The sequence below is a fragment of the Blennius ocellaris genome (genome assembly GCF_963422515.1).
Source record: "Blennius ocellaris genome assembly, chromosome: 8".
Taxonomy (NCBI): Eukaryota; Metazoa; Chordata; class Actinopteri; order Blenniiformes; family Blenniidae; genus Blennius; species Blennius ocellaris.
The window spans coordinates 13,058,459-13,082,221 of record NC_137657.1 but is presented as its reverse complement, the minus strand read 5'-3'; the positions used below and the strand labels follow the sequence as shown (position 1 = coordinate 13,082,221).

The 23,763-nt window shown below is 45.6% G+C and overlaps 1 protein-coding gene across 3 annotated transcripts; it reads left to right on the top strand.

The window, feature by feature from the left end:
• The first annotated feature begins 305 nt into the window (after positions 1-305).
• chd4b (chromodomain helicase DNA binding protein 4b) lies at positions 306-22,651 on the top strand. 3 transcript variants are annotated; one of them, XM_080500731.1, is made up of 40 exons: positions 306-503; positions 848-1,065; positions 1,580-1,704; positions 4,469-4,723; positions 4,822-4,937; positions 5,029-5,128; positions 5,253-5,472; positions 5,559-5,680; positions 5,826-5,949; positions 6,049-6,221; positions 6,905-7,150; positions 7,441-7,644; positions 7,752-7,963; positions 8,182-8,313; positions 8,392-8,491; positions 8,604-8,795; positions 9,158-9,358; positions 10,067-10,204; positions 10,309-10,430; positions 10,528-10,701; positions 10,819-10,960; positions 11,066-11,315; positions 11,415-11,539; positions 11,623-11,715; positions 11,806-11,947; positions 12,656-12,825; positions 12,984-13,170; positions 13,581-13,667; positions 14,529-14,620; positions 14,740-14,873; positions 15,278-15,422; positions 15,561-15,717; positions 15,956-16,041; positions 16,121-16,367; positions 17,435-17,497; positions 17,575-17,742; positions 17,833-17,941; positions 19,585-19,717; positions 19,816-20,011; positions 21,325-22,651. In XM_080500731.1, exons 2-40 carry the CDS (start codon positions 1,002-1,004, stop codon positions 21,525-21,527), a joined length of 5,949 nt encoding a protein of 1,982 aa, XP_080356857.1. In that variant the 5' UTR covers positions 306-503; positions 848-1,001; the 3' UTR covers positions 21,528-22,651. The 3 variants fall into 3 exon arrangements, with proteins under 3 accessions (XP_080356857.1, XP_080356858.1, XP_080356856.1); XM_080500732.1 differs by having other exon boundaries at positions 12,981-13,170; positions 16,121-16,319; XM_080500730.1 differs by having other exon boundaries at positions 12,981-13,170.
• The last annotated feature ends 1,112 nt before the right edge of the window (positions 22,652-23,763 follow it).

Sequence of the window (23,763 nt, the reverse complement as noted above, 5' to 3'; positions counted from 1 at the left end):
ACCATGACAACGAGGTTGCTAAGGGGGCTGGGACTACTAGTGGAAAGGGGAAGGAGTGTGCGTGCAGTGAGTGTGGCGCATGCATGCCTCGTAGTGGCAGTGTGCGTGCGTGCGCGCGCGTGGTGGAGGGGGGTGGGGGCAGACTGAGTATTATGGTCTGTCCGTTGCGAGGTAACTATGCAGAGTCCTGTGCGAGTGTGGGAGGGGGGGGGGGATTATTATGGGATGTCTGCCCCCTTTGTGTGTTTGTGAGGATGTTAGCTAAGCGCTGCCTGTGAGGTTGGGGGAGAGAGAAGAGAGGGGACGGAGCCGCGTGTTTTGGGTCATTTGGCGGCTCGTTTTGTCTTAAAAAAAACAAACAAACAAAAAAAAACCCAAAACCCCTCACTGACCGGTGGCTTTAATGAATGAGCACTACACGACACCTCGAGCAGGCTGATTGCTGTTATTTCTCGCGCGGACAGAGGGGAGAGGGCGCACACCTCGACTACACCGGGACTACAGTAAGTTTCCAGCGTGTGAAGGTTGGCTTTGGAGAGCTTGAACTTTTCTCTCGTGTGCGGCTTTAAGTCGACAGCGTGAATTTGCAGGTTGTGTTAGAAATAAACTGCGGGTGCTTCACTTTACTTCACCCAACCCCCCCACCCCCCAGGAGGGAGGAAGAGGAGGTGAAAGGAGGGGGGGGGGGGGGGGGGTTCTACCTGCAAATGGAGAGCGGATCATGTCCGTTCATAATCTAGTTATCCAACTTGTTTGAGTGGGCAGGTGCTTCATGACACATTGTGGATAAAAAAGAAATTGTGACCAGCCAGTGCCATGTATTATTATTTATTTATTTTCTTCGCAGCACCCACCACCACCTCCCCCTCCCTTCCTGGACACCCCCGGTCCGTTCTCCACCAGTCCCACGTCATTTTCCCTCCTCCCTCGCCGACCGAGGAGCAAGGTTTAGGAGGGATTAATTCGAGCAGCAAAGGAATAAAAATTGAAACGCCGGGAAAATGTCGTGTAGCGAGGATGAGCGGGAGGACTTCGTAGCCGCCGAGGAGCACTCACTTATCCCCGGTAAGCTCGCCTTATGTGTGTTGCGTTATTTATTTTATTTATTTTCTCTCTCCCTTCTTCCCCCTCCGCGTGAAGAAGGTCCATCTCCGTAACTTGAGCTCGCCCTCACCGCGATGCTAACGGTTAGCTCGCGCTAAGCCAGGACTGGTCCGCTCGGGCCGTCCGTCACTCGCCATGACAGATCACTTAAAGCTAAACTTGGAGAGTTGAGAGTTTGGCTCTCGTTATACGGGTTTAACCCCTTCACGTCCCGCCGTCGTGTGCTCTCGAGTGTGGGCGTGAGCTGTCAAAGTTTTCGGGGGCAGGAGAACCGACAAGTTTTGAAGCCGTGTGCTGTTGTGGCATTCGCCGCGTGTGTGCGCGCGTGCACGGACGCGCCGTCAGGGTCGTGCCAGTAGTGCGCGTGCTGGTTCTCCCCCCACCCCCCCTCCTTCTCCTTCTTCTCCGGGGCCTTGCAGAGAGCCCGTCGCTCTGTCCTCCCGTCGGCTAATGAAAACGCGCGTGTCCCCGGCAGATGAGGACGAGCCGGAGGATGCTGTGTCTGACGTCGACGAGGTACCCAAGTCCAAGAAGAAGAAGAAAGCCAAGAAGAGCAACCGAGAGAGCCGCAGCAGCAAGCGGCAGAGACCCGTCCGAGAGGTGAGCGACTATCACACCGCTGCCTGCCACCAAAACATCACCGTCACTACGTGCGAGTTTGTTTTTTTTACACATTGAAATGTAGATTAATGGTGAAATACTGTGACAGGCAAAAGTGTCTGACTGAGAAAATACTGTGAAAATGTTGCATAGTAAGAACTCAAAGTGAAGACATGGAAGAGAAAATTAGTGTTTAATGATAAACTTTGCAGCAATTCTTCAGTCGGCAAACTTGCAGATTGTTTTGGAGGTATTTTCATCTTTCATGCATGAGCACGGATCATTCATGCATGCACACAAGTCATTTGTTATTTTTAGAAAACATTGTCCACTATTGGAGCTCATGTTGATGTTTACACACTAACTTGATTGCAGCAGTCAGTGTTGCATGATGGGACTACAGCTTGGTCATAAAATGGGTTCAGGAGTCCATGGTTGAAGAGATAGAAATGCTCACAGCTTACTCCTGTGGCCTAGTGTCTTTGGGCAAGGCACTAAACCTTTGTGACTGTCAGTGAAGGGGAGGCACTTTGCATGGCAGCTCTAACCAGTGTGTAAATGCAGCTAAGATAATGTACTGTAAGAGTGGGATCCATCTAAATAATTTGTGACCATACAAAGATAATCATGTTCAGTTTGGCTTCTTTGCTGAAGTTGTAGTCTGAGTTTAGTGTGTAATTTGGGAGACCTCATTAACAAACCGAGGCAGGACCATAACGCTGTCCCGCTAAACTCCACTGCAAACTACAAACTAAACGAAAACCTTTCTGATCTGAACCAAAAATGAACCTCTCATAATAATCTCTCCAAGAATTACATCTGTGTCAGACTCGTTCTCCTGGATTATTTAAGATTGTTATGATGTGGCCTGGTGACCTTATTTGTTTTAATAACTGCAACTGAAATCATCCTTTTATTGGTCATATTGTTGTAAATCTTGGCAATTGCTACGCAGATGCTTATCCCAAACAATGTAAATCAAAGCACGTGGGCGTAAAAATATCTTGCAGGAATCTTGTGACCACAGTCACAATTGCACCTGCCTGCAAACTGCTTTGTTGAATACCCACTTCTCCTCCTGTGCTCATTGAGCATCCAACAGTGGCCTGTTCACTCAATCTCTAAAACATCTTTAATTCTCTCGCTCATGTACACAAAGCAGAGATGTTTTCTGTGTTCCTCTCGTGTATTGCATGAGGTTTCGGTACTGCTTAAGCTACTCTATTAATGACGCAATCATTAATAATTTGGTTTAAAGAAGTTTAATATGACTTTTACGTTCAACAAAATGTGACACAAACAAGTCGTCAAGACGTCACTTGGAAGCCTCTCATCTGTGCACCAGGCTGAGTTGTGATGAAGCACGTCGGCGTCCGACAACAGCGACGTGATAGAGATGCGACGTGTGCCTCATTAGTGCCATGTCAGAACCGATGCGGAACAGCAGTGCAGCAGCGTTAACCCTCCCGTTCTGCCTCTTTCATACAGGCTCTTAGTGAAAATAAAGATGCAACACCCCTGAAACAAACTGGCAGTGTGAAAGTGGCTTTAAAGATGCACTGCTTCACTGAATTAAGCTCGGGAGCCACATGGCTCCGGCCCAATTTGTACCAGAGGATTGTGGGTTTTGAGTGACTGTAGACTGTCCTCACTCCGACAAGACGAGCAGTAGCAGCCCGTTCTAACACAGGTAGATGGAATTGTGAACACAACAATGACCGATGCTTTAAGGTAATATCTATAAAACCAAAATACCAGAATTCAAAGAGCTTCATGAGGACATGAAGTGACTTATGCCCTATAACCGCCAACCGATGTGGTGTTATTTTAAACATACATTCTTTGCAGTTAGTCTGGAGGACAACAACAAATGAGGAACATGTAAGCAGCAACCCAGGATAAGCTAGTATTAGCAAACATCTCTCATGTAGTAGAGATCACGTCCTTCACCTAATGCTTCTCGAACTCGGGAGAAGACGCATTGTCCTTTTCTAACGTCTCGATTGCTAAAAAAAAGTACTGTGGTCGCATTGCAGTTGCTCTTATTAATGGTCACGACGGTTTCATGCATCGGCCGAAACAATAAGAACATATTTACAAGTTTATTTTGTTATGACTTTACCAACATTTCCAAAAAATATAAATTTCCAGACAGAAATGTTAGAGATACTTAATTCATTGCTGAATGATTTGCAGTGCGTTCATAAAAGTGCCTCATGATTGGTTGTATTTCATCTTGATAATAGACTGGACCAGTTCTCCTTTCTTGTACTCGACCGTTTCTCAATTAAGTAATTATTAGTCCTGTATGAGAAAAAAACGCAACGATACTCTTTTCCAAACCTCAATCAATTGTTTTCAAAGTGCCTCTTTCATCAAGTCCAAAATGAGAACGATTTCAGTTCACAAAAAGATGAAACCTGCAGAATTTGTTTTTTTTGCATGAGAAATGTAAAAGATTATACCATTCTTAAAATAGAGCCGTTTTCTCTCAGCTGACCGACACATTCAGTGACTGACAGTTTCCCCGTCATCAGGAAATTAGTGATGAGTCATGCATTGACGAGTGCAGCCTTGTGTACGACAGTGCCAAGTCCGGTGACTTCACATTTTCTGACCGAGCGGAGAAGCGATGGTCTTTAAATGTAACGAAATGACAAAAAAAACCCCAAAAAACCACGTCTTGTTCTTTGGGTCGACGGAGACCGTGTAAGCACGGGCGTGTGTGTTGTTGTCATGAGTAACGTGGTCCTCTGTCTTGCAGGAGTTGCCAGTCAGCTCCCCCGAGCACCTGATTGGAGTGGAAACCGCGGAGAGGGATGCAGATGAGGGAGGCATGCGGTCGGAGAGTGAAGGAAGTGATTATGCCCCCGGGAGGAAAAAGAAGAAACGGTCCGGCTCTGCGAAAGACAAGAAGAAAGGAGGTTCGGCAGCAGAGAAGGGAGGCGCGTCCAGCTCCAAGAGCAAGCGTAAAGAGCCGGAACCAGAGGACGACGACGACGACGACGACGACTGCCAGGTAAATACTGAATCGTGGAGCGTTTCGTTTTTTTTGTGCACGGTTTGAGATGCGAAACTTGTCCTCATGTGTCTCTTTCTTTCAACTCGTCATCTCAGCCTAAAAGCTCCACCCAGCTGCTGGAAGCCTGGGGCATGAAGGATATCGATCACGTCTTTACTCAGGAAGACTACAGCTCCCTCACCAACTATAAGGCCTTCAGCCAGTTTGTCAGGTGGAGAAACGCTGCAATATATCCCATATTGGCATTCTTGTCTGTTTCCAACATAAATAATGACATATTTTTTGCCCCCCCCCCCCCCAAGGCCTTTAATTGCAGCGAAGAACCCCAAAATTGCGGTGTCCAAGATGATGACGTTAATGATGGCAAAGTGGCGAGAATTCAGCACCAACAATCCCCTAAAGGTATTGCAGGTTCAACCAATTGCAATTTTTCAAGACTTTAAAAGTCCTCTTCTGACGCTTCGTATCCGTGTCTAAGAGTTTCTGGGGCCGCGCTTTTCACGTTGCACTTTGCTCTACACCGCAGGGCTGTGCCACTGCCAATGCGGCCCTCGCAGCTGCCAACGTGGCCGCGGCTGTAGAGAACATGGTGGTCGCAGGGGCGGACGGCGGGGGGGAGACTGCGTCTGCTCCTTCGCCTGCGCCGGCTCCTCCTCCACCTCCTGCTGCTGCCGCTCCAACAGCTGCCGCACCCCCAGCAGCCCCGGCGCCCCCACTCCGCAAGGCCAAGACTAAAGAAGGAAAAGGTAAAGTTGATTGTTTTGGGGCAGTCTCCCATGTGGTGTGTATTATGGAGAAGTATTTAGATTCACCTCTTCCTACTGGATTTCAGGTCCGAACGCTCGTAAGAGGTCGAAACCAACCCCGAAACCTCCACCAAAACCCAAACCCAAGAAGGTGGCTCCTCTCAAGATCAAACTTGGGGGCCTTAACAGCAAGAGGAAGCGCTCCTCTGTAAGAAACTATAGTTGTCTAAACTAATATTCACTTATTTTCAGTCGCTTTACTTGTCATCGTTTTGATAACGTCAAAGTATTGACAGTGGGCTGTAATATAGCAAAGTGACGGTTAACATGGACTCTTTCTGTTGGGGAATCAGAGTGATGAAGAGGAAAACGATGCCGACAGTGACTTTGACGACGGGAGTTTCTCGGTGTCTGACGGCTCCAACCGCAGCAGTCGTCCTAAGAAGAAGCCCAAGAGTGCAAAGAAGAAAAAGAAAGGTGGGCGTGGTACAAAAAAACCAAAACAAAACATCATAATGGAGGAAGTTTCGTTATGTAACACATTTACTCTGTTCTTTGACGAATGTTCTTCCTCAGTGGAGACAGAAGATGGCGACGGCTACGAGACCGACCACCAGGACTACTGCGAGGTGTGCCAGCAGGGAGGCGAGATCATTTTGTGCGACACCTGCCCAAGAGCTTATCACATGGTCTGTCTGGATCCAGACATGGAGAAGGCACCTGAGGGCAAGTGGAGCTGTCCACATTGTGTGAGTACAGCGACACCCCCCCCCCCCCTCAGTGTAGAATAAAAATATTGTTCCCCCTCTCTGGAACACTTTTGTGTTGAAAGAGTCTTTCCGTAAAGTTGAACACTTGATTGTCAGGAATTGGACTTGGCTCCATGTGATTTCAACCAATTTTGTGTGTTCTTCTTTTTCCTTTGTCCTTTTCTGCACCCCCCCCCCCCACACCCCCACCCCCCGCCGCCCCCTTCTCCCTCATGTTCTTGTCTGTCCTCTCCCATTCCCCACCACACATCTCACCCACCCCCTCTGCCCCCATCCTCCATTTCCTCTCCTTGCCCCTCCCCGCCTGTCCCTCCCTCCTTCTTTGGCTCCACACGCAAACATGCACACGCACGCACTGCACCCCCCACTCCCTCACGCTCAAACCTCCCCCCCTTCACACCCCTCCCCTTTTTCCTTTCACTCCGTTCCGCATACCTTCCCTGCCCGTCTGCCCCCCATCCCCCTTCCCTGTGCGCATACACACACACACACACACACACACACACACACACACACACACACACACACACACACACACACACACACACACACACACACACACACACACACACACACACACACACACACACACACACACACACACACATACACACACACACACACACACCACCTCCTCCTCCTGTCTGTAATTCTGCCACCAGGAGAAGGAGGGGATACAGTGGGAGGCCAGAGATGAGCTGTCCGAGGCCGAGGGGGAGGATGACGACGACCGGAGGGATGAAGGGATGGAGGAGGAGGACGACCACCACATTGAGTTTTGCCGCGTGTGCAAGGACGGAGGGGAGCTGCTCTGCTGTGACACCTGCCCCTCCTCCTACCACATCCACTGCCTCAACCCTCCTCTCCCTGAGATCCCCAACGGAGAGTGGATCTGCCCCCGCTGCAAGGTGCGCGCTGTGCATTGGTGCATATGAGCCTGCGCGTGCTCACGTGGGCGTGCATGTGGATTGCAAATTCCAACTTGAGCTTGAGATAAAGACCTTTTTTTTTTTTTTTTTTTCCCTCCCCTTGATGCGTATACCAAAAGAAGTCCAGATAAAAGCACAAGAACTCCTGCAATTTTTTGTTTTAATGATTTCTTTCATATTATTTTGTATCACAAGTGACACATTGATATGGTTTATTGATAAGCCTTTCTGTCTTACACATTATCTTATGTCTACTCATTCTCCATCAGTGTCCACCGATGAAGGGAAAAGTCCAGAAGGTTTTAACCTGGCGCTGGGGCGAGCCCCCAGCCCCCACGCCTGTCCCCCGGCCTGCTGACCTCCCCACTGATGCGCCCGATCCTCCGCCTCTGGCTGGCCGCAGAGAGAGAGAGTTCTTTGTGAAATGGTGCAACCTCTCCTATTGGCACTGTTCCTGGGTGCAAGAGCTACAGGTACCACACACGTGCTCCAAAAACAACAATCCAGATATCTTTATATTGTTTTCTTTTTTTTTTGTATTAAAACACATAGTTAATACTTTCCTCTTTCTGTCCTCCAGCTGGAGCTCAACTGCCAGGTCATGTTTCGAAACTACCAGAGGAAGACCGACATGGACGAACCACCACCAGTTGACTTTGGAGGAGAGGGCGATGATGGCAAGAGCACAAAGAGGAAGAACAAGGATCCTCTGTTTGTCCACATGGAGGAGGAGTTCTACCGTTATGGGGTGAAGATGGAGTGGCTGATGATCCACCGCGTCCTTAACCATAGGTAAAACATTCATAAAAGACAGAGAGTGAGCCCGCTGCCATCATGTTACTTTAAAACAGTCAGACTATGAAATTAATTCATCTGGTTCATGTATGTCTTGTTCTCAAAATGAACTGCGATTGCAAACAGACATTACCTTGAAGAGAGAATTAGAGCTGTTGAAGTAAAAGCGGTAATATAGATTCATAATTCTATCATCTTTGTTTGTACCATGTTAGTGTGGACAAAAAGAACAATGTACACTACCTAATCAAATGGAGAGACCTGCCGTACGACCAGTCAACCTGGGAAAGTGAAGACATGGACATTCCTGAATACGACACCTACAAACAGACATACTGGAATCACAGGTGAGCAGCAGTTCACAGCCTGCCACCATTTGCTGGATCTGTTTAAAAACGTCCCCCCCACCCCTTCTTTTTCTTAAGAGAACTGATGGTGGGTGAGGAGGGCAGACCTGGCAAGAAGCTGAAGAAGCAGGTCAAAGTGAAGAAGGCCGAGCGACCACCCACTAATCCAGTGGTGGATGTGAGTGTTTTAAACTGGGAACAAGTTGCCGCATGCCGATGGATTACTAACGACGGCAATGTCCACCTGCTCACGATAGAGTCCAACAGATGTTTGCTTCATTTATTCTCAGCCCACCAGCAAGTTTGACCGTCAGCCCGAATACCTGGACAGCACAGGAGGAACCCTGCACCCCTACCAGCTGGAGGGCTTGAACTGGCTGAGGTTTTCTTGGGCTCAGGCCACCGACACGATCCTGGCTGACGAGATGGGTTTAGGAAAGACTGTCCAGACGGCCGTCTTCCTGTACTCGCTCTACAAGGAGGTGAGGAGCTCCCGTGTTTAGAAATGTCCAAGGCACATTTAGTCATTGCAAAGACTTGACCCGGTCAGTTTCTGTTAAGCTGTGTCGGGTTTTTTTAGGAAATATTAACTCTCCTAAACAATGTTTTTCTTCATACTGACACAGTGCTGTCCAGTCTGCCCTCCACTCTCAATCAGTGTTAGCGGTTTGGGGTTTCAGACATGTGACATATAGAAAATCTGCCCATTAAAGGGGATCAGTTCAAAGTAAAGAACTGTATCCTAAAGGCAGGGCAAAACATATAAGATTATTTATTTACATATTCTGTGGGTGCACCTTATTGGTAGATTAATATACTGATTATGACTTTTCCACTGCAACAGGGTCACTCCAAAGGTCCTTTCCTGGTCAGTGCTCCTTTGTCCACCATCATCAACTGGGAGAGAGAGTTTGAAATGTGGGCGCCTGACATGTACGTGGTGACCTACGTCGGCGACAAAGACAGCCGAGCTGTGATCAGAGAGAACGAGTTCTCCTTTGAGGGAAATGCCATCCGAGGAGGGAAGAAGGCATCCAAAATGAAGGTATGAAGTCCTGAAACAAGGAAGAAGAAGAATCATCTGTTAAATATATTACGGTGAATGTTTTCCATTTCAGTCGTCACACTTCCAACTCAAATATTCTAAACATTTTGAAGGCTATGATAAATACAAACACACCACCAGAGGGCCAAGTAGTCACAGGGACTGTTATAAATGAAAGTACAGGAATAATGGCTAATACACTTTTGAACATTTTATTTCAATTTCTTATTGAATAGCTAAAACTGCAGAGTATTTAGCGCTGATCTACAAGTTCAAATGTGGGTGAAATAGCCGTCCTTCAACAATCGGTGAAGCCAAAAAACGTGTTAATATTTAGAAATCGGTTGTCTGCAGTTGATGGACACTTGCTGAGCAGTGCTGAATGTTAATGACTCTCAGACCATCATTCATGCTGTTATTACATCTTGTTCAGACTTTTGTAAAATGCGTTTTTTAAAATGCCAGTAAATTGACTTTAATTTCTATAAAAGCTAAACCATAGAAATTCTGAATTCACATTTTAATAAATATATATGTGAAATTAAAAAGCCACGCCCACGTTATCTTATGGAGGCCATGCTGCTCACGTCCGGTGTCCTTACTCACGTTTGGCACCAATGGACACAAATATTTAAAGATGGACGTTAAACATTCCTGTTTCCTTCCCTGTTAAATTAAAGTCGGCTTTTCCTCCTTTTCGTTTCACAGAAAGATTCAACGGTCAAGTTTCACGTCCTGCTGACGTCTTACGAGTTGATCACCATTGACCAGGCTGTCCTGGGATCCATCGAATGGGCCTGTCTGGTTGTGGACGAGGCACACAGACTAAAGAATAATCAGTCCAAGGTAACGGCAGAAGTTACTCTGGGGACTATGTTGTTGTTCTTTTTTTTTTTATTCCAGTAGTTCTTTCATAATTTCTTTTTTTCTGTCTGTTTCTCCGCGACCAGTTCTTCCGCATCTTGAACAACTACCCGCTACAACACAAGCTGCTGCTGACCGGTACTCCTCTCCAGAACAACCTGGAGGAGCTCTTCCACCTGCTCAACTTCTTGACCCCTGAGAGATTCAAGTCAGTTGCGGTTCATCTGTTCCTGACGCATGTCAATTTTTATTTATTTATTTATTTACTTACTCACTCACTCACTCATTCATCTTTGCCTCTTCAGCAACCTGGAAGGGTTTCTGGAGGAGTTTGCCGACATCGCCAAAGAGGACCAGATCAAGAAGCTCCACGACATGCTGGGACCACACATGCTCAGGAGGCTGAAGGCGGATGTGTTCAAGCACATGCCCTCCAAGACTGAGCTCATCGTTCGAGTGGAGCTGAGCCCGATGCAAAAGTAAGTCCAACCAAAATGTGAGATTCTACAGATCCCTCCGAATGAAACCAGCATACATGGCGTGTTTTTTTAAAAACGTCTTTCTTGTCATTTTTTCCCCCCTTTTTGCAACACCAGAAAATACTACAAATTCATTCTAACGCGTAACTTTGAGGCCCTGAACACGCGTGGCGGAGGAAACCAGGTCTCCCTCCTCAACGTTGTGATGGACCTCAAAAAGTGTTGTAATCATCCCTACCTCTTCCCAGCAGCGGCCACCGTGAGTTTCCCTTGGATTACAGCAAGTCATCCGTGTCTGTGCATTGGAAAATGTTCAGTGTTTTTGTTGACGTTTAGATTTTTGTTCCCCCCCCCCTAATTTCAGGAAGCAGCGAAACTTCCAAACGGCATGTATGAAGGAAACTCCCTGACGAAGGCCTCGGGGAAGCTGACGCTGCTTCAGAAGATGATGAGGAAGCTGAAGGACGGCGGCCACAGAGTTCTGGTTTTCTCTCAGATGACCAAAATGCTCGACCTGCTGGAGGATTTCCTGGAGAACGAGGGATACAAATACGAGAGGATTGATGGCGGAGTCACCGGCAACATGAGGCAGGAGGCCATTGATCGCTTTAACGGTGAGGCGTGTGTGTGTGTACACGGATTTCGACGTCGTCAGGGCAGCTGAGACGCAATCTGTTTCTTCTAATTTGAATTCCGCTCTTCATCCCCCGAAGCTCCCGGCGCTCAGCAGTTTGCTTTCCTCCTCTCCACCCGAGCCGGTGGTTTGGGCATCAATCTGGCGTCTGCTGACACCGTCATTATCTACGACTCCGACTGGAACCCACACAACGACATCCAGGTACGACACCTCGCGTCCGCATCCTTTCATTTTCGATGATGGCTGATTTATTTAGCCTCCTGCCACGTCTTGTGTCCCCGCAGGCTTTCAGCAGAGCTCACCGTATTGGGCAGAACAGGAAAGTGATGATCTATCGCTTTGTTACTAAAGCGTCTGTGGAGGAGAGGATCACACAGGTCCGTCAGAAGGAACGCTCGTTATTAAAATCTATATTTACACGGTCAGGACTCTGCGGTCTCCCGCTCACCGCTCGTTTTGTCTGTCAGGTGGCAAAGAAGAAGATGATGCTCACTCACCTGGTGGTGCGGCCGGGCCTCGGCTCTAAGACGGGCTCCATGTCCAAGCAGGAGCTCGACGACATCCTCAAGTTTGGAACTGAAGAACTGTTCAAGGACGAACTCGGAGAAGGTGATTCAAAGTTAAATTTAATCCGCTGAAAAATACTGCATCTCCAAAACCTTCTGTTAACTAAAACATAGTCCTTACCTGCTTCCTTTATATTTTTAGCTTTAAAATAGTTTGTGAATGAAAATTTCATGTCTTAGAATTTGAATCTTATCTAATATAGATTTAGTTCTAGTGTATAAAACTGGCCCAAAAATATTTGATATTTATTTTTTTAAATGTCAGTGTCACTCATATCTTGTTGGATTTGGATTTCTGTGAAAGATACTGATAACTCAGTTCTACAGTTCAACTATTAATGTGCTATTTGTAAGGTTATACCATAATGACATCATAGACACATTTGACATTTTATGGGCACCTTGCATCTGATCAAGTACTTTTTCATAATATTTATGATTAAATAGAAAGAAAGCAAAGGCGCAAAACACAGATGTTTTGTCATGTGATGTCAATAATTTCTCCAAACTCTAGCAGGTTTATTTAATTTACTATTACGCGTGGAACATATGTGAAGAAGTGAGGAAGTTATTGATTAAGGGGGTAAGAGGACCTGCATCGGTTTGGCTCAAGACGTGGATCAACTTTTAAGAAAGCAGAAAAAACTATTACTTTAAGGGACTCGTGCCCTCCCGTTGTTTGATCAGACCGAGTAAAAACTACTTGAGTCGTCACTTAAAAGCTTCTTGGTCTCGTCCTGGTGGCTCACAGGAGACAACAAGGAGGACGACAGCAGCGTGATCCACTACGACGATCGCGCCATCGACCGCCTGCTGGACAGAAACCAGGACGCCACAGACGACACTGAGCTCCAGAGCATGAACGAATACCTCAGCTCCTTCAAAGTGGCTCAGTACGTGGTCAAAGACGAAGACGACGAGGTAAACATTCCAGCGTGTGCCTGGAAAAGTGTCTCGAATGAATTCAGGCGGAAAAAAACGTAACTTTTAAAAGACAGGAAAGCGAAATCCACAGGCTTTTTTTGTGTGTGTTGTTGTTTATGAACGTGACGTCAATGAAATCTTCTTTCTGTGAGGAGGAGGAGGTGGAAAGAGAGGTAATCAAGCAGGAGGAGAGTGTTGATCCTGACTACTGGGAGAAACTGCTCCGGCATCACTACGAGCAGCAGCAAGAGGATCTCGCCCGCAATCTGGGCAAAGGCAAACGCACTCGAAAGCCAGTCAACTACAATGACGGCTCCCAGGAGGACCGAGGTATAAGACAAGGTACAGAACAATATATAAGCAACCTTTTCATGTTTGTGCGTGCTGTGCTGTGTTGTTTGTGTGTTTAATGTTTATATAGTGTTCGCTTAGAAATGTTAGTTTCTTTTGCTTTTTTTTTTTATTTAGCTTTTCTAGACCATGCTTTAAATATAAAGACAATTTTGTATTTTTTTTTCAACTTATGAAGTAGTGGTTCCTCAGAGAACACAAAAAAAAATTAGATTAGGTCACAACTTGAAATCTTTTAAAATCCCTCTACTGATTGAAACGTTATCTGACTAACTGAGACTACACTTCTGTAAGAAGTTTAGATTCTTAATTTTTTATTGATAGTCTGGTTGAATTACGCCATGTGGTGAAGGGTCCTGTGTCTTTTCTTCCTCTCCAACATTTGTCTGTTTTCTCTTTAGACTGGCAGGAGGATCAGTCGGACAACCAGTCCGACTACTCGGTGGCTTCGGAGGAAGGCGACGAGGACTTCGATGAACGGACTGAAGGTGAGTGTGCCTTTCGAAGATGCGCGAGCGGGCGGGGGGTGACGTCAAGCAGGTAACTACTTTGAAATAATCTCCAGATGCAGGCAAACGCTCTCTTATTTAATACCGGTGACGGTGGTTTAGGACGATGAACCGATGTCAGAATGCAGCTGATGAACGTTCCTGTTGACAGTCTTTACAGCGATGCAGGAATCTCTTAATACCCCTATTTCTGCACATCACTAACCCTCCCCCTCCCTCCACCTGCCCCTGCAGATTTGGTTTCAGATTCAGACGACAGCTATGATATCCTCCACAACTGCCGCTCACAAAAAAGAAAAAAGACAAAGGCAAAGAAATGTGGAAAGAAAAGCAAACCCAACAGTTACTCAGCAGGCTGAACTTTCTAAGCAGTTTAAAATGCTCGTTTTGTGTTTGAATTAATTTTCTTCCAAAACATGCCCAAAGTTGTTTCAGCACAAATTGTTCTTGTGTTTTATTTATTTATTTATTTATTTTTCTTTTTCAGTACAATGTGACATACAAGTAATTCATTATTTATATGGAGCCAGGATATTTATTTATTGTTAAGTGATTTGTTGTCGTGTCTTGGAATTTAATTTTGCACCTTGGTTTGTAATAAAGGAAGTGTTTGGCCGTGCTGCTTTCAGTCGTAAATGTCCTGAAAGCGTTTAATGTAGAGGCGGGACAGCTTCAGCAGATCAGAATAACGCAGTGAGTTGTAAGTGGATCACCCACACACAAGACTCCCAAGACAGCAAGAGCACACATGATCACACTAATCGTAAACTCCCACAGCTTCGCTGAACTTTGGCGTTTCAAATCGGCACTGAATTTGTAGTGTTCCCCTCTCCCTCACAGCCAACGCTCGCAGACCGAACCGCAAAGGGCTGAGGAACGACAGGGACAAACCTCTTCCTCCACTGTTGGCTCGGGTTGGCGGGAACATCGAGGCAAGTTCCCTTAAGAAGAACAAAAAAACATGAATATCTTGGGCACATAAGTGGAAACTTAATGCAAAGAATCCCAAAAGCTCAGATGTGTCATTTCCACTGTATTCTGTAAATTGCAGGTTTTGGGCTTCAATGCGCGACAGAGGAAAGCTTTCCTGAACGCAGTGATGCGTTACGGAATGCCTCCACAAGACGCCTTCACCAACCAGTGGCTGGTCAGGGACCTGCGAGGAAAGTCGGAGAAAGAATTTAAGTGAGTGTGATGATGCTTGCGTGTCTGCCCCAGTAATCCTGGGATGATTAACCACAGTGTCTTCATGACAATGCATCAAATTATCTGCTCAGAGGCGTATCGTCCATCTACTGGTTTCATTCTCAACTATGAGTCGTTCCATTATCAGAAAAGTACTCAGGGTGTGTGCTTTGATATTTTCAGTTTGCTAATGAACACACTGCTGTCTAGAAGAATACGTGTATAGAGGGTCTTTGTCATGGTTTTCCTGAGCAAAACCCTAGTAGTCAGGGGGGAAGTTCATCTTTTTTTCCTGCCTGGTACTGTTCCATCTCCACAAATTGCTGTGTGTTCTTGTTTCTTTTTAATATTTCTGTCAAATGTTTGGATTTGTTTAACAAAATGCCACTCACCCTTGTGTGTAGGGCCTACGTGTCGCTGTTTATGCGTCACCTTTGTGAGCCGGGTGCCGACGGAGCGGAGACTTTCGCCGACGGCGTCCCCCGTGAGGGTCTGTCGAGGCAGCATGTGTTAACTCGCATCGGTGTGATGTCACTCATCAGGAAAAAGGTGTGTGGGGGGGGGGGGGAAGAGAAACTCATTTACAGAAACTTTCCTCATACGCCATCCAGCTGTGATGCTGTACGTTCCCTTTTTCACATAATCCAATATGTGCGAGGTGGTATGACGCAGTGTTCTGACCAACAGGTGCAGGAGTTTGAACACGTGAATGGCCAGTGGTCGATGCCCTGGATGGCCGAGCTGGAGGAGAACAAAAGGGCGGCAGCATTGGCTGCAGGCGAAGACCCAAAGACCCCCTCCACTGGGACTCCCGCAGACACGCAACCAAACACTCCGATACCAGGTCAACTATTCTCACATACCCTCTGTTTTCCTTCGCGCCCAAACACAAGTTGTGTCTTTAATCCTAATTTCAAATTATAATGACTGCATCCGTTTCTGTCTATGACATTGAGAAACGTGGCCTGTCTCAGCTTGTTTGGCTGCCCTCTTGTGGACACAACCAGAACATGCTGGCGATCGCTGGCTGACCGGCACATTAGTGGAAAAGCTTATGTGTTTGTGGTATTGTCTGTCTCCAGAGGATTTGTCTAAATCGGAGGACAGAGAAGACTTGAAGAAGGAGGTGGAAGATGTCAAAGCAGCCAAGAGGACAGATGATCCGGAGGTAAACTCTCGCCCACAACTGTATTTATTACCGTGATCTTTAATTGAAACTGTACTGAAACTGTCGGCCTCTCGCCCAGATCATCGAAATCCCAGACGAGTCTGAAAAATCCCCCCCTGTCGAAAAGAAAGAGGAAGCGGACCTTGCCGGAGAGAAGGAGGAGAAGGAGAAGGAGGCCGACGGAGAGGACGAGAAGGAGAAGGATTCTGAAGATTCAAGCAAAGTGAAAGACGAGAAAGACAAACCTGCAGAAAAAGACTCATCCGCTGATAATAAAGGTGAAGTTTCAGAAGGAAAGACGGAGTCAGAGGAGGACAAATCTAAAGGTGAGACACGGGACAGTTCCAGTGCCCCGAATTCTAGGCCACTTAGTTTACAATAGATCAGTTTTTAGTTCAAATGTTCTCTTAAAAAAACCTAAATCTGCTTTTTTAAGATGCAAACTTTCAGTTTGTGTGATTCATATTAAACCTCTTTTTAGAAACTTGATATTTAATTAATTTTTTTTAATTTGAAATGTCTTTTGTCACTCCAAACATTAGTATGAGCAAATGAAAATACCATCTTCAAATATCCTCAGCATCATGCAAATTACTTTGACTTTAAGTAAAAAAAAAAAAAAAGGCATTGGTATTAATTCCATTGATCCATACATTTCATTACTGTAGAATTTTTCGTCTGTTAGAAAGTTGGAGGACACTCTTACGGAACATTCTTACCCCATCCCCCTGATTTTGATATAAATAATGTCAAAGTCTGCATTTAAAGGTCACAGAAATGCTCGAATCTGTTTCAGTGTCCGTATGTAAAATATTTGTGGATCTGCATTCGTAACATGTGAGGTGTATTTATATGATGAAGTTGAGAACAGCAAATGGCCTCGGGACACTTTCAGTGTAACGTTGTTCCTCAATGTACAATTCACACTTACTGTCACGGCTCATTGTTGTTCTCTGTGGTTGTCGTGTGTAAATTTATGTTTCACATCTGTTCCCAAGTGGCACAAAGTACCTGTTGTCTCGTCCTGTGGTCAAATCTCAGCTGACGGCACGAGTTGTTTTCAGAATTTAACCTGACTCTTGGATATTGTTTTGGTAGATTTATACTTGGAAGACAAAAATTCGGTGGTTATAAAATTACCCTGACTTCATCTAAGATGGCAGGTTTTAAAAACTCCCTCAAAGGAGAAGGATATAACTGGACCTTTACACGTCAGTGGCACAAAGAAAGTTCACTACAATCATGTGGTTGATTTGTAGTGTCACTCTCAACACATAAAAATGTGCTGCACAGATTGTAAAAAAAAAAAGTAATGCAGTTAAAGAGCACACTCGTACTATACCACAAATCCAGGAGGACGTTTTCAAAACTAAAAATAGTTTCACTGATTTAGTTTCAGCCGAAGAAGTCAAAGATGAGAAGATGGACCACAGTTCACCAACGGAGGAGAAAAAAGGTTATTTCTATTTCCATCTTCGTTCATGCCCGTCGTGAGCTTGTCATTGTAATAAAAACTTTTTTTTCTTGCTGTAGAGCAAAAAGAGGAAAAGGACGTGAAAACGGACGAGTCTGGGAAACTTCAGAACGGTGAGAACGCGAAGGAGGGAGGAGCAGCTGCACCGGCGGTTAACGTCAGCGAGGAGAAGAAGAAAGCCACCAAGCAGAGGTTTATGTTCAATATCGCAGACGGAGGATTCACAGGTGAACACACACACACACACTCTCACACTCTCCTCGTTCTCTTCCTTTTCCTGTTTCGGTCCACGCTGACCTCTGTACTTTGCTCCCCAGAGCTTCACTCTCTGTGGCAGAACGAGGAGCGGGCCGCCACCGTCACCAAGAAGACCTTTGAGATTTGGCACCGTCGCCATGACTACTGGCTCCTGGCTGGCATCATACAGTATCCTTCTGAACAAGTGGACAACACTGCCCTCACAATAGAGTCTAAGCGCCACAGATTGAAAAAGACAATACTGCCACTAAATTTTGGATCTTTGCTGACTTAGAATATAAATGTTTACCGTATTTTCCACCCTATAAGGCGCACCTAAAAACCTCAAATTTTCTCAAAAGCTGCCAGCGCGCCTTATCACCCAGTGCACCTTATATATGGAAGGATTGTGCTACTCGAGACTGCTATTTGACAGCTGAACAACCAGAAGCTTTTATTTTGACAATTCTAACTTCGCAACCGGATCTTCAGAGCGGACGACACTCCACACAACACCTTCATCACTCATGGTTGCACACCAACATTCTAACAAACCAAAATAAACTAGATGAAATAATTACTCCCTAAACTGGGGAACAAAAACACAGCATAAACACAATCAACACTACACCAAACCCAACAACAACCCACAATAACCTCCAACAACACAAAACATGAATTTGTCGCTGCAAGGCATGATGGGACATCCTGAGCTCCTCAGTGCAGCCGATAGAAACTCCCATAATTCATTGCAGCTGTTTGTGGTGTTTTAAATGTAATTATTGGGGGTTATATTTGGTTTGTGGTGTCGGTAATAATTGTGTTGTGTTGTGTTTTTGTTGCTTAGTTCATGTAGTTTAGTTTATTATCATTATTATTACCGGTAGTTGTAAGTTGTCAACCAGCAGTGAAGAAGGTTTTGTGTGTAGTGTCCTCCTGGCATAGGCTGCAGGTAGGACTATCAAAATAAAGTGGGTGCATCTCTCTGGGTGTTAGAATCAGTGTAAAATGTAATCTAATGGCTTTGAGCTATTAAGGTTGCTGACCACTGGTCTAGTCCATGCAAGGCGGTGCACCTTATATAAGAACAAAGTTGTAAATTATGTCAATCAATGTAGGTGTGCCTTATAATCTGGTGTGCCTTATAGGGCAGAAAATACGGTAACTGATTTTTCACCATCGGAGCTGAGATTATTAACAACACAGGCGCAAAGTCTGCCTGGTAATGAGGAGGGCAGTACTATAGAGCCGAGTCGGAGAAAAAGAAGGAGGAATTATTTCAAGCGTTATAATAATACTTAAGGACCACATGTACACTTAATTACTGTTACCATCATCTTTTAATCCGTTTTTTTCCCTCAGTAACAGGCCAGTCATGTACCAACAACAATAACAATGAGAAACTAAGCCAAAATTTAAACTGCACTCCAAAATATAGTCATTTTATTTAAGACATTATTGTTCAGCTTGTTCTTGAAATGTGATCAACCACGAGCAGCATAATTAGATGGAGTAGAAATAACACTGGCTGCTATTAAACCATCGAGCCCAAAGGGAAAGAAACACTCAATATTAATCGTGCTACTAAGAAATGTCAAACAACTGTTTCCTGATAATTGAAACCTTTTTCACAAAATGTTTGATATGTTGAAAGATGTCCTTCCACGCACTTGAATGTCCTTGGAACTGACCCCACCCCTTCGTCACTGAACGTTTGAGGCCGGAGCGTCGAGTCGACCAGCAAAGTCAAGTGAAAAGTGAACGTAGAATAAAAGCGTCGGACCGTCCACAGTCGTGTATCGTCTTTTCCCCCCTTGACTCTGGCGTCTCAGACACGGCTACGCTCGCTGGCAGGACGTGCAGAACGACGTCCGGTTCGCCATCCTCAACGAGCCCTTCAAAGGGGAGATGAGCCGGGGGAACTTCCTGGAGATCAAGAACAAGTTTCTGGCCCGCAGGTTCAAGGTGAAGCCGCCCGTTTCCCCCGTCGGCCGCTTCTAAGTCTTTGGCCGCGTTTGTGTCGCGTCTGACCGGGTGTTTCCTGTGGCACGCCTCTCGTGCAGCTCCTGGAGCAGGCGCTGGTGATCGAGGAGCAGCTGCGCAGGGCGGCCTACCTGAACATGACGGAGGACCCGGCGCACCCCTCCATGGCGCTCAACACCCGCTTCAGTGAGGTGGAGTGTCTGGCCGAGTCGCACCAGCACCTCAGCAAGGAGTCCATGTCGGGAAACAAGCCCGCTAATGCAGTGCTGCATAAAGGTAAACGCCCCCAAAGGCAGAGGCAGTTTTTTGTAGTTTGTGGCAAAAAAAAAAAAGATATTTTCAGGGTCGTACTTGCTAAACCTCTTCTAAAATGTCCCGAATTGTAGAAAGTTTCATGTTGTGAAGAACAGAAAGGCTTTAGGATTGTCCCCATACTCGACGGCAGGCAACAGATAATGAAGTGAAGTATTTGAAGTGTGACCCTCATTATCTTCTTTACTTTTTAATGGGAAGAATCTGAGTTACTGCAGCCGTCTTACTTTACAGGATGCACACAATGCAAGCGTTAGTGGGACACCGTCATTATATTGTGCACATTTCAGCAGGGCCCAGTTTGTACTTGTGCATCAGGAGAAAACACTTAACAGCACAGTGGCTTTATTCACTGCACAGAGAAAGCAGCTAATCAGCCATGAAATCAGCTCGCCTTTATTTGTGCCGATTAAAGAGGACAACCAATTTCTTTAATGTTTAATCTCACCTCTAAATGCTTTGTTTGACCCGCTCATTACTCTGTTGAAGGGCTATTTATTGGCAAACTATGTTTAAATGGTGTGTACATAGAAAGTCTTGCCATCTGGTATTTACCCGAATTGCTAAATGACACTTGACTTTGTATCTTTCACCCTGTGTAGTTCTAAGAAAACCTTTTGTTTATTAGGTTTTTTTTTCCCCCCAGCAGTTTCTGACTAATAGAAGCTTGCGTCTGTGTGCAACAGGTGTGGACTGTATCTGTGATAATATCAGACAAAAATGACCCCAGCTGAGTAAATACAGGTATTGAAATTTGTGTGTTTTTAACGCAGATTTAAATATCCGTCGCAACTGTGCTATTGTTTAAAACAAGTCGGGTTTTTTCTGTTTAATATTGTGACCATCTTATATTAAACCATGGTGGAATTATTTGATGGTTTATTGATGAGAAAAATGTCAAGTATGTTTTTTTTTTTTAGTTTAACATTTTGCTGTGAGAACACGGCATATTGAGGTCGGCAACAAAAATTTTTTCCCAATTTTTCCTTTGATGGTTTTACATGCCTTGTGTGACTGGATCACAGTGTCATTCTGACCAATCACGTTGACTTTGACTCCACTGTTTATTCTAAGCAGTCAGACGTATCTATTAAATGTAAAAAAAAAAAAAAAAAAAACAGTCCACACCTTCCGGCCCAAAGCTTAATTTTATGTCAGTTTGAATCGGAAGCCGAGCTCTGAAACGTCAGGTTGAATTTGACGACGGTTTCTCTCAGCCTCTTCCCCCCCCCCCTCGTTTCCCACCGGCCGGTCTCACCGTCCCGCCGTGTTTCCAGTTCTCAAACAGCTGGAGGAGCTGCTGAGCGACATGAAGGCCGACGTCACCCGTCTCCCGGCGACCATCGCCAGGATACCTCCGGTGGCGGTGCGGCTGCAGATGTCGGAGAGGAACATCCTGAGCCGGTTGGCCAGCCGGGGCCCCGAGGTGACCTCTCAGAACCAGTCTCAGCCCTCGCAGCAGATGCAGGTGCCGCGCTGATCCCGCTGCGTCCCGCCGCCGGAAGGCCAGTCGTCCTTCACCTCACCGCCATGTAGCAGACGTCAACCCCCCCCTTCCTCCTCCTCCTCGACCCGCCATGTACAGCACCGTCAGGTTAGTCCTCCCCCCTCCACCCCCCCGCGCTGCATCCATCTCCCACCTCCGGACTCAGGCGAGCGTCAGCTGTGCTGCTGGACTCGGGTGTAAAAAAAAAAAGAAGAAAAGAACGAAAGACTGGAACTGTAGATGTAGGATGGAAGTGAATGGAAGGATCACTTCTCCACACAAGTCTTTCTCCGCCACTGGGAATCGGACTCGGCTCCTCTGTCCTGAACACTGAACTGCAGACCGCCACCGCCGGCCTGTCCTCATATACCAGGGTCGATACGTGTGTCTGTGTGTGTGCGTGTAATTATGTGTCCGATGAAGCGGAAGAGCATCCGGCCGACCGAAAGCAGCATGTCTGGAGTTCACTGGCGCTTTGGAATAACTGGGATTATTAACGGATTCAAAGGATTTCATTGTGCTCGCGCTCACCTCTAGGAAATTGTAAAACTACCAATGTTTCTTTTTTTTTTTTTTATTTTAGAAGACATCGATCTCTGGTGTCTTTGCGTGTGGATTGAAAGTGTGTGTTTTTCCAGTGTGTGTGTGTGTGTGTGGGTGAGTGTGTGTGTGTGTGCGTGCATTGAACGGGGCATATTGATGTGCACTTCTACTGCAGAACGCCCCGACTGACACTGACAGACTGTTACCGTCACTTTTGTATCGGTCCCATCCGTTACCTCGTCCCCCTCGTCCCGCTCCCCACCTTCTCCGTCGGGCCACTCGATCTGGGATCAACTCTTTTGTGTTCTCGCCCCCAAACCAGCACCTCGACATTCCGACTCCCCCCCCCGACCCCCCCGGACGTCTTCTCAAATACAAACATGCGATAGCGCCATTGCTTTTAAGGTACACAGGAAGGTTTTCGACAACAATGGCAATGTTGAGTTAATTTAATTTCTTACCGTCTGTTGTTCTGTTGTTTTACATTATTGGATATTATTATTATTATGGTTACCACCTTGTTGTTTTTATTGTTGCTGTTTGTTTTTATGAAGTACAATAAAAAGTCGACAGTTTTCTAAGTTTTTGTCAAATTCTTGCGTGGGAACGTGAGTGTTTGTTCTTTTTTTTTTCATTTTGTATTAAGTTACTCGGATTATACTGCTTGATTAACGGTACATGACTGGCGATTGTCAAACTGTAACAACTACATGATACACGCTGATGGCAGCCTGTGAAGAAACCGAAGAAGAGACATATCCAGACTGTTTTCTTTTTTTTTTTGATTATTAAAAAGTCCTGACTAAAGAAATAATAATAATTCAAGCAAAACTGGGTTTTTTGGTTGGTTTTTTTTACAATTTTTTTCAAAACTGCATGTTGAGATAGAAGATAATGCCCAGAATGTAATGCAGTCAAGTGAAGAAATAAGTAGAAGGAAAGAACGGAAGTGCACCTCAGAGGATCTCTATCAGGGGTCTTCAGTGTCGGAGGGGAAGCTCCGCCCCTAAACCGAGCTTGTTACACTTTGCTTTGTTTCACCCCCGGTAGCTTTTCCTGGTTGAGTTTGTTAATGCTTAACTACTGTTGAGCTTGTTTGTTTGTTTTTTTTTTTGAACTCTATTTGAAATATCCGGTGAGTCTCTGTTACACTGAAGTTTTATTTTATCACTAAATGTGAGTTTTGACAATGGTTTCACCCTCTTGTTCCCTTTCAGCATGATTTCTCCAAAGACATTAAAAAGGGGAAAAAAGCTTGTGCACCTTGACCACCATATTTGTTTTTCCTGTTTCTGCAAACCCCCCCCCCCCGGGAGCGGCCCTTCCTAAAGCGCTGGCCTGGACAAAAAGGTAACCTCGTCTTTCACACTTAACAGTTTGTTTATTTCCTGTTGTTCTGAAACCAGGTTTCTGTTACTGAGAATCCATGGTGTCTTTCTGAGGTCAGGGTTAATTGTTGTTGTTAATTTTCGATGTGAGGGATGACCGGCTCCCATCACTGCTACCTGAACGTTATAATACAATCTATTTTGTGGGTTTTGAGAGGGACTTCGTGACTTTTTTAATCTCGTGTCTCCTTTAGATTTTTGCGTCTGTGTGTATTTACGGTTAGTAAAAGATCTCACAGACTGATGAGTGGTTTACCTGAAAGATGAAAAGTTCATGTGTTGTGCAGGTGTTAATCGGC

Coding starts and splice junctions, on each gene's coding strand:
- chd4b (XM_080500730.1), top strand. CDS start 1,002: ATGTCGTGTAGCGAGGATGAGCGGGAGGACTTCGTAGCCGCCGAGGAG. Junction 8,796..9,157: donor TGTACTCGCTCTACAAGGAG/GTGAGGAGCTCC, acceptor CCACTGCAACAG/GGTCACTCCAAAGGTCCTTT. Junction 10,702..10,818: donor GAGCTGAGCCCGATGCAAAA/GTAAGTCCAACC, acceptor TTGCAACACCAG/AAAATACTACAAATTCATTC.